Source organism: Xyrauchen texanus, chromosome 47 (genome assembly GCF_025860055.1).
Source record: "Xyrauchen texanus isolate HMW12.3.18 chromosome 47, RBS_HiC_50CHRs, whole genome shotgun sequence".
NCBI lineage: Eukaryota > Metazoa > Chordata > Actinopteri > Cypriniformes > Catostomidae > Xyrauchen > Xyrauchen texanus.
Genome location: NC_068322.1, coordinates 18262420 through 18273075, shown reverse-complemented (window position 1 = coordinate 18273075; position 10656 = coordinate 18262420). Strand labels below are relative to the sequence as shown.

Genomic DNA, 10656 nt, shown 5'->3' with positions numbered 1-10656 from the left:
TCAAAATTACTTTTGCAGAGGCCAGTGATGAGATCTCTTTCATGCCAGACGACATCATCACTAACATTGAGATGGTGGATGAGGGTTGGTGGAAAGGAACATGTCATGGGCGCACAGGGCTGTTTCCTGCTACCTTTGTGCAGCTCATGTAGTTTTAATGATCATTTATGATCATTAGCCATTTTGCATGACATTTTTTTATCCGATTGCATTTTTTAAAACCATACAAGTATGATAAATATGAACAGTACTTAATGAAAATTCAGAGCTTTTAGAAAATTACTTTTTCTTGGTTGTTTTAAGGGCATATAAACTCTTGCTAATGAGAATGGCCCATTGAAGGCATATGGGTAATTGCCAAACAACATGAACACTTTTTATACAGTAAGATTTTAGGCTAAAATGTATATGAATATATTATGAAATATATATATAATGAGTCATGGATTATAAATCATCTTCAAGTGTGACAAATTTCTAAAAGTGCAAATTTTTCACATAATCATTATAATGGTATTAGACAAATGCTGTTTAAAAGCTTTAGACTGCATCTAGCATGAAACACTGCAGGATACTGCTGTAACAGCTTAGCACATCAACTACCGACATATTACAGTATCTCCTAAAACAGTGCTGTTTTATGCAAGGAATTGAGAGGTTTTACAAATGTGGAATTGTCAATCAACATACATTGAGACTGGAACTGTATTGAGATTAAAACTGGAAGCACTTTGCTGTTAATTACAATCTTCATATCAATTATTAAGACATTGGATCATATACTAGGTTTAAAAATTAAGCCACTAATTTATGCATGGGTTTGGACCTACAATATTGTAGGCAATTGTGCCTTTATTGACTGATTCAATGTTGTGCCTTTGTTTTAATCACAAAATAAAAGACAAACTTCACCATGACGTATATTAGATTTATTAAGATAAAAAGTCATGCGCATCCATAATAATTCTGTCTGCATAGAAACACACTTTTAAAGAGATTGTTCACCCCAAAATAAAAATGCTCTCATCATTTACTGCCTTTATGTGCTTTTGAAGCTTCAAAGTACTAGCCACCATTCACTTGCATTGTGAGGACCAGAAGAAAAAAAAAAATGTAAAAAATTAATTTGTGTTCTGCAGAAGTCCGTCAGATGAGAGAATTTACATTTTGGGTGAACAATTCCTTGAAAACTTTACAATTTCAAAATTAAACAGATCCAAATGGTGAAAAAGATCCAAATAAAGAAAAAAATAAATAAACGTTTAGTCGGAGAGGGACAGACTCTATATTTTATTGAAAGAGTCAGCCAGGTAGCATGCTGAATCCAGAGTAATTACAGTATTCAAATAGGCTCTCTTTCCCATAATTTCATTAAATATGCTCTTCAATCAATGTATTCCCTTCTGACCTCATCTCGCATTCTCCATAAGCCATAAACAGTGCCTACTAGATTGTCATAACATTTGACAACTGCAAACATTGTCAAGTATTTGTCTGCACAAGGCTGCATAATCAGTCCATGGAAATTTCCAAATTGTACATCAAAACAATGCACAGCAAAGCTCATGTACAACCATTACAGGAATAGTGTCCTTATACAGGCGAATCCGTTCATCTACCAGGCAATTCCTTTATTTTTAATGTTCGGTTTGCCCTTTTTAGTCAAACATTTGGCTTTCACCTTCTTCGCCTGCCTTTGATTCATCCAGACAGGATACCGCCCTTGATCATCCAGCATTGTCTTTTTATTGCGCTTACTGTCCAAATCCATCTTTCCAGCATCTCCTGCAACACAACCACAGTGATCATCTAACCAGGTAAAGCATAACAACTTGACTCATTTGATAAAAAGCCAAGCTCACCATTGTCTTCCTGCAACTCTACATATTTTGGCTTCTCTTTCACTTTCTCAGCTGGCACTACAGTGGCGACCTCGGCTACATCTTTCATGGTGATCTCGCCTTTTTCTCCCTGGCCCAGCACTGCTTTGAGTCGTACCAGCTCTTTGGGGGCAATCTTCTTTCTCTTGTCTGCCCTCATCTTCCTCTTCCACTTGCTGCGTAAACTTTTCGCCATCCTGATAGAGACTAAAGTGAGATAGTGAGTTTCTGTGAGGTGCTTACAAAACAGCACCCATTTCTGACAGACAATTATGGGCAAATTATGACAGTATCATTAATTTCTAAAATAATACACAATGAAAATGTAACCGCAAAGTAACAGTCTGATCAACTTGCTTGATCCTTATATCGAATTGTTTTCCCTGTCAGAATCCGTTTCCCCCTAGCCCTGATAGGGTATGGGGTTAGGATATTATATGTTAGGGTAGATAGGGTAGTGTAAGTTAGGTAGTGTAGTGCTGGGGGAAACAGATCCCGACGGTGAAACTTCAACCCAACACCGGTCCTGATCCTGGATTTTAACCGTATTTTGTATGTCTTCCTCATTTCACACATCTGATTAAACTCACCAGCAACTAAAACCGGCTTCATGCAACAGGCCTTTGATTTACCGATAGTTAGAGACAATAGATTTTAAATGATAGATATAACTCTTACTTATGAAGGTATTTATTCCTATGATAATGCTATTTTTTATGTGATTTTAGATTTGTATTTATCTTTTATGTTCTCTTATAATAAACTTTATGTCTGTAAGGTGTCCTTCAGAGTCTTGAAAGGTGCCTATAAATACAAATTATTATTATTAAGTGAGGGGCCCTGTACAAGTGTATATTGCAACTAAAACTAGTTAAATTAATTCCTTTTAGACACAACATTAATGCTAACAGTAGTTTTGCGAAGCCATTCGCCTTCAGAAGTTAGTGATAAATTATTAAGTTGTAATTGTGCCTTAATTCTTTTAATACTTCTTTTATTTCTGCTTTATGTATATCGATTTTAGGACACAAGAATAATCGGCATCGTATCGGCGATTAAAACAAAACATAAACAATATCGGTCGATATTTAGTGAGATGAGACATCTTGCAGTGCTGGGGAAGACTAGTACACACTACATGACAAACACTAGTAAAAGTTAATATTTTTGCATTATATACACCAAGTAATAATCTTATGTATTTTTTGGCCGTGATATTTTTTTTTTGTTTTTCATTTAATATATTCATAACAGAAACAATGCTGTTCTATCATTAGATCATACATTAATCAGTAAGTAAAATAATTGTTGTTAGCCACTTTATACATACACAGAGATCTCTCCTCTAAACGATACTGAAGTAATAAATCCTAGCATTTGTATAATGTTTGCTGCCAGTATTGCTTCATTGTCTCTTCAAGCCTATTAAATTCGCTATGCCAAACTCGTGTAAGCGCACTAGACACACGTGGGTCCGGACACAGCAGCCGCAAAGCATGACATTTTGCGTCAACGGCTCCTGTTTTGCGACACAACGTCTCACAGGTCGTGCCTGTGAAAGGCAACCGCTCGGTTGCCTAAAGTCTCGCGAGAGCCGCACACTACGTCCACACGCTGTTTATTTTGAGTCCAAAAGAAACCCTATATAATAACAACGAACGAGACTCTCGCGAGACATAGGCTGCCGGAGGGTTACTTTCAATAGACATGCTTGACAGCTGCCGTCACGTGGTCGCGCGCAGTAGGACACACATTCATTCAGTAGATGGAGACAAAACGGCGATATTATGAACACCAAACTGCACCTGCAGTAATCTTACAATCTCTTTTGTTTTCAAATGTGAGTGAGAGGCTCACAAAAATGATTTTGAAAAGAAATAGCACCGTGTTTGTTGTAATTGTTTGGGGAAGGTTGTCACAAAAACAACGTTTTCTTTTACCCTATGGACAATAATGAAATGTTCAATAGGTTTTTTTTAAAATGATTATTTATTTAATACCAAGACATAAACTGACTTTTAAAAGATAAACATACCCAGATAAATATTGACTGGAAGAAGAAGTGTGACATCTAGCACCAGTCTCACCTATTTGTTTTTAAACTGCCTTTCATCAACTCTAAATTCATTTGACAAGTTGAATGAGCTTTTTAGTAGAAATTTCCATTAAAAACCTCCTCTGTTTCCTCCTTTCATAGGGTGTTTATCAGTACTGATGTTGCTCATGAACTCACACTTACATCATTAACAGAAGGAAATTGAGGCGAAGGTGACTCCTTAAAATGAGCAACAGTTGCATTATCCCTCTGCAGCACCACAGCTGTAAGTAGCTTTTTGTTAAACCTCATAGAATTAGACTATGGCAAATAAAACGACAAACACACTGAGGACAACCTGCAACCCCCTTACCATCGGACCAGCTAGTTCTCTCATCATCAGAAGGAACCAAATTTGAAAGGCCCATCTGCCGGCTTGCTCCAGTGACATTGCCCTTGGTATTCAGCTGAGTGTCTTTGCAGCATGGGGGATTTTGTGAACGTTGTTGTATGTTTTGGCTTGCCCAATTAGGGGTTGTGACGTGGCTGTGCGTGGTATAGGCTAATGAAGTCCCAGGACAGTGTGTTCTGAAATGATCAGGATGTGAGTGGCGCACACAAACACACACCATCTCACATGTGCTCTGGTTATGTGCAGTACCATTGCAAACATATATATACCTAATATTGCCCTCATTTTCATTTAGATATGACACAATTCTGGATGTACAGGCACATATCTCTTTCAAAACCTTAGCAAGCAGCCTTGCTGTAACTCCTTTCTTCCTTATTTTTCCTAAATTACTGTATACACAGACACAGAAAGTTTGGTTATAATTGGTTAGGGTCATTCTGGGATTCGGTAATATTTCAGTCCCCCAGACTTTTTGAAGTGGTGGTGTCACATCCTTTCATCTCACATTTCCTTCATGTTCACAGTTTTTTAGTTTAACCCATTCATGAACCTTCATGTTGTAATTGTTTCCCACACTACAATTACTAGCAAGCTCCATCATCATTAGTTTCACTTGTTTTCCATCAGTTTTCACAGCAGTTCCTCGTTTTGTTAATACCCATGCCTGTATATATTCCCTTGTGTTTCCTCACTCAATTCCTAGTCTCGTCCATTATAGTGTTGAGCTGAGTAGTTTCTTTGTTCATCAAGCCTTGTGTTATTTGTATATAATTGTCTTCATTAAATATTGCATTTGGGTTCACTATCTTCTCTCTTCTTGTTCATTACTGACAGATGACTAGACTTACAAAAATTAACCCAGTAGGACCCAATTACATGCAATAACCCCACAGTGTTTACAAGCATGTTATGCAGCCTTTTGGGGTTGTCGTTCGTCAGATTCAACATGCACTGGATCCCATAGTGAGTTTCTGTTATCACTTCTACGGTCAGTGCTACCAGAACTACAGTGGCCTACTCTGTTTACTCCTTTCCTGGCTCTCTGGTTCAACTTTCTTGCAATCCACTGGCCACTCTGACTTTCCGGTTCCGCTGAGGAGTGCAATGGATTCCTCCAATGTCTTCTCCTGTTCCAGAGTTCTCCACACATTCTTCCCACTGAGTGAGCAATGATCGCATGTATCATATCCCGTTTGACAAGAAATGCCTTGAAGTTGGTGTCTGCAATCTGGTGGCGAGGAGGTAAAGTAACTCAATCCGTTGACTCCTTCATCACACACTATCGGGAGGTCTTCGAGGAGGGGTTTTACGAGCAAGAGCCCACGCCCAACAAGTTCAAGGAGCCAATGCCCACCTTTCGTCATTGGGTGCCAGGAGTTGCTCTTTAAGGGGGGTGGGGTCTGTAACATCCCTTCATCTCACCTTTCCTTCATGTTCACAGACTTTAAGTTTAACACCTTCATGTTGTAGTTCCCCACACTACAATTCCCAGGAAGCATCATCATTAGTTTCTCCTGTTTTCCATCAGTGTTCACAGCTGTTCCTTGTGGTAATTCCCATGCCTGCATGTGTATATATTATTCCCTTGTGTTTCCTTACTCATTGTCTAGTCCCGTCCATTATAGCATTGAGCATGTAATTCCTTTGTTCATCAAGGCTTGTGTTATTTGTATATTCGTCTTCATTAAATACTGCATTTGGGTTCAACAGATTTCTCTCCCCTTGTTCATTGCTGACAGGTGGTTCACTAAAACGAAAAGATGTTAAGTTATTCACTACATGTATGAATATTGTAACAAAAATATGGAATAGTCAATATATTATACATGGTCTATATATTTACTTGAATGAAATATGATGTGTTAAAAATATATGGGTGCAAGTCACCAAGTGGTGAGAGATTTGTGACGGGGTTGAGCCGAGCGTGGCAATTATAAACGGGAACACAAGTTAAAATTAATGTATTGTTTACTGACATGTTAAGGGCGAGCACAAAAAAAGTTGGGGTTTTAGTTAAAAATCTGAAATTAAAACTCTTGAAGCTTCATCACATATACATTTTTGAAAACTCAATGTTATATTTGTAGTAATTTATTAATGTTTTATATGTAGGACACATAGTATGTAGATGTTTGTTTAATAAACAACATTGTTTAGAATCATTTTAAAACCACTTCCATTATGTCCGCAATGGAGTTTAGAACGTGTCCAAATCAGAAAAAATAAACTAAAAAAGCTGTGATGTCTGATGTGGGGAACTATGAATTTGTTGGAGGTTGAATGGCTAATGTTGTGGAGTATTCAATCAAATGTAGTTTTCAAAAATAAAAACATATTAATAATAATTCCAAGTTTAAAAATAACTGATTCCCAAGAATGAATTTTCCCTGACAAGCATTGATCAAGCATCATCATTCTTGGTCATTGGCATCAAAAGGTTTGAAAACTCCTGTTTTAGGCTACTCTTGTAGGTGATGCAGCCTTACTAAAATCTTGCCAGTAATTAATGCAGTAATTTTAGTCATCAAGATACTCATGAGGATGACCATGACCTTCAGTCTCCACGTCCCTGTCAAAAGCCTCCTCAATAGGGGCACCGTTGGTATTTCAGGAGGCAGTGTCCTCCACAATCAACTGCAAACTGACATTTAAGCTGCAGTCTGGAACTAAATGTCTGCTTTTCAGGATGATCCAATTAAGTCCTGATGTATAAAATCATGTATTGCCCTACTTTATCTTTACAGTATCTTTACACTGAAATACATAATATAAGTAAATACATTTCGGATGATGTTTTTATTGAACTTGTTTTCTGTTTCTGGTTTAAAGCATATGGAGTAATATGCCACCAAAATATAAAGAGAATTTCAGCCTTCATAATCTACTCCTTGTAAAATGGGATCTAGATTAGTTCTGGGCATTTTTATTATGATAGCATAACACATGGCTGCCATGTGTGTTATTAGAGGGCAGGCCATTTTATCACTGTGTTATTACATAGAGCTATTGTAGCCGCAAGCTATATTCCACCATCTCTATTACTTTTTCATCACAGAGGGAGGTGATTACACTGTAATGACGGATTATATTGCTCAATGCGTGTGTTGTCAGCAGAAGGCAGTGATTGGTGTTGATGTGTGGTTTTGATTATTAGATTTGATTGTGCTTATGGCTCTAGTTTTAAAATCAATTGGTTGAGTGAGGTTGCTCAGCACGTCCATTCAGTTTCTCGGTGAGAAAATCTTTATTGAGTTATTTTAATAATAACAGAGTAATATCTCTCTATCCTCTCCCTTCATTTAAAATGATGTGGAAAATGTACAAAAGCTATGTACAGAGTCTAGCTGGCCTGCAATAATATACTAATATTACTTATAATACTAATATTTGACTGGAGGACATTACGGGCAGCCATGTTTATAGAAAAACAGATTGCCAGGTGCAACATGTAGAGAAGTATTGCAAACTATAATGACAGAAGCGAGTACTGTTTGATGCCACAAAAGTATTAGGAAACTTAAGCCACACATAAAGGTATGCCTTCAGAAGACTTGGAATATGACAAACGAGATGCATGCACGAGAGTAATTTATGACCTTTTTTTGTTTTAATATGAGTCTCTATCCAGTGCCATTGTATTGAAAAGACACACTGGGAAATTCATCTTTTGTGTTCCACATAAGAAAGAAAGACATACAGGTATGAAACTACATTAAGTTTATTAAGTGAATTAAGACAGAATGTTACACTTTTGGTGAACTGTTCCTTTAAACTGTCCAACATTTCTACAATACGTTAATGGAAGCCGTCTAATCTCACAGTAATATCTTGCCAACTGATGCAAACAATATTGTAAACAAGATGCATATGGACTCAATATCGAAATGTCCTCCAATTCAGCCTGCAGGATGGCGATTAAGCGGCCCATCTGTGCTTTTGCTAATGTGTTGCTCTTGTTAACTTGCATGTGGCTTCTAGTGAGCTCAGTGTAGTGCCAAATAAACCTTTTACACTTGCTTGAAGGAATCCACTTCTGCAAAAACTCACAGAAAAGCAGATTCATTAATAGCTGCAAAACAGGATTAAATGAGAAGGAATACAAACAGAGCTGTGATTATTCATCTGCACCATTATGCCACAGATGGCATGTGAACCAATCATCAGCTTGAATGTGTGTTGCCAAGACTAGACTCATTAAAATGTATGGAATATATGGTAGCTGATGAATAATGAATTGTCACTTGATATTAATGAGTCAGTTTGACTTTGTGCATCCTTTAATGTCAAAACTGACAAGCATTATATGAAGTTCCTCCCTCCAGTGGAATTTGAAGGGGACATAGCCTGGAAATGTCCTTGATCTTTTGAAATAAGGGATTTATAAAGGCTACAGTATGTAGACATTATTTATTATCAGAAAATAACATGACTTCTGGGTTTCCACATTTTAGTATTTTCACTGAAAATGGTAATAAATAATAAAAATGTTAGCAGGAGTGGTCCATTTAGAAATAATACAAACTTGATCATCATGAAATATAATTCTACATTAAGAGGATGGTTAAATTTACATCCAAATGGCAACGACACTCAAACCAAAAAATGTAGGATACAAATAGGTATATATATATATATATATATATATATATATATATATATATATATATATATATATATATATATATATATATATATCTACACTGATGGCCAAAAGTTTGGAATAATGTTAATAAAAGGAAATTGGTACTTTAATTCACCAAAGTGGCATTTAACTGATCTCAAAATATAGTCAGGACATTACTGATGTAAAAAACAGCACCATCACTATTTGAAAAAAGTCATATTTGATCAAATCTAAACAGGCCCCATTTCAAGCATCCATCACTTCAACATCTTATCCTTGTGTAATCATGCTAAATTGATCATTTGATACTAGAAAATCACTTGCCATTATATCAAACACAGTTGAAAGCTATTTGTTCATTAATTGAAGTTTAACTTTGTCTTTTTGTTTGTTTTTGAGTTGCCACAGTATGCAATAGACTGGCATGTCTTAAGGTCAATATTAGGTCATAAATGGCAAAAAAGAAACAGCTTTCTCTTGAAACTCATCAGTCAATCATTGTTTTGAGGAACGAAGGCTATACAATGCTTGAAATTGCCAATAAACTGAAGATTTCATATAAAGGTGTACACTACATTCTTCCAAGACAAAGGACAACTGGCTCTAACAAGGACAGAAAGAGAGGTGGAAGGCTAGATGTTCAACTACACAAGAGGATAAGTACATCAGAGTCTCTAGTTTGAGAAATAGATGCACATGTCCTCAGCTGACAGCTTCATTGAATTCTACTCGCTAAACACCAGTTTCATGTACAACAGTAAAGAGAAGACTCAGGGGTGCAGGACTTATGGGAAGAATTGTAAAGAAAACACCTCTTTTGAAACAGAAAATCTAAAAGAAAAGGTTAGAGTGGGCAAAGAAACACAGTATATTTTAGAGTTCCATAATGATCTCACATACCAGTGAGGCTTGTAAATAGGGCTGCACTGGACAGTATTTCTTTCGCTGTAAAATCACTGTGATCTGTGTTCTTTCACTCACAGTGTGTGACACGTTTCATGGAGCTGTCACTGTCTCGTTTTATAATCGCTCAATCAGCACGCGTCATCATCCTGTGCTGCATGTTCTTACCTTGAAGTGATGCTTGTTCTGTACAATCAGAATAGGTTACTTATATAAGCCCTATCAGTCCTTATAGCAGACAGAGCGAGCAGCAGGGAGAGCAACAGTTTGAGGGCTTGAATTTGCAGATGTACAGTTGGACAGCTGCCACATGGGGAGGGCAGATAGTGTGCAGAGATATGCCTGGCTGAGTGCTCTGCTCTGGGCATCATTGCCCACAACCACCTAGTTGGGGACACTAACAGGCCACCATAAAACAACACACACCACTGCACAGAAGAAGAGGAACAGATTTTCATCACATTTGTCTGCTTCTATTGATGGTTCTTATTGTACAGCTGCGTTAAATCACTTGATTATCCCTTTTCAGATCAATAGACAAATCCTTTTGGTTTCTAACACCTATACGCTTTTACAGTGGGGTACAAATCTGAGACCACTAGTGAAAAGCTTCTATTTTGCATGCTTTTCTAATTTAATACATTTTCCCTGTTACAAACGACATTATCAGCTTAGAATTTGGCATGTCCCTATCGTGTTTTTATGACATCAAGCACTCGAGCTGGCATAGACTCCAGAAGTTTGTGCAAATCCAGATGTTCCAGCATGATTTCAAAATGTTCCAAAGATTTTGTGTTTT

At 37.1% G+C, this 10656-nt stretch overlaps 2 protein-coding genes across 3 annotated transcripts in view; one reads left to right on the top strand and one right to left on the bottom strand.

Annotated features, from left to right (window-relative positions):
* hcls1 (hematopoietic cell-specific Lyn substrate 1) overlaps positions 1–920 on the top strand; it is a 13865-nt gene extending 12945 nt beyond the window's left edge. Inside the window, exon 16 of one of the 2 annotated variants that reach the window (XM_052120515.1) lies at positions 19–920. In XM_052120515.1, the coding sequence (XP_051976475.1) occupies positions 19–152 (134 nt within the window). In that variant the 3' untranslated portion in view covers positions 153–920. The remainder of the gene's footprint in view (positions 1–18) is intronic. The other variant, XM_052120514.1, reaches the window with a different exon arrangement.
* Positions 921–942: 22 nt separating this feature from the next.
* On the bottom strand, positions 943–3358 carry llph (LLP homolog, long-term synaptic facilitation factor). Its single transcript, XM_052120516.1, has 3 exons — positions 3211–3358; positions 1863–2087; positions 943–1785 (listed from the first exon to the last, which is right to left on the bottom strand). The coding sequence occupies exons 2-3, from the start codon at positions 2074–2076 to the stop codon at positions 1616–1618; spliced, it is 384 nt and encodes a 127-aa protein (XP_051976476.1). The 5' UTR covers positions 2077–2087; positions 3211–3358; the 3' UTR covers positions 943–1615.
* Between the last annotated feature and the right edge of the window lie 7298 nt (positions 3359–10656).

What these genes read in the sequence shown, in the direction of transcription:
- llph (XM_052120516.1), bottom strand. Translation starts at nt 2,076, where the DNA reads ATGGCGAAAAGTTTACGCAGCAAGTGGAAGAGGAAGATGAGGGCAGAC. An exon ending in AGAGTTGCAGGAAGACAATG is followed by an intron (nt 1,786 to 1,862) that starts GTGAGCTTGGCT and finishes GTTGTGTTGCAG; the next exon opens with GAGATGCTGGAAAGATGGAT.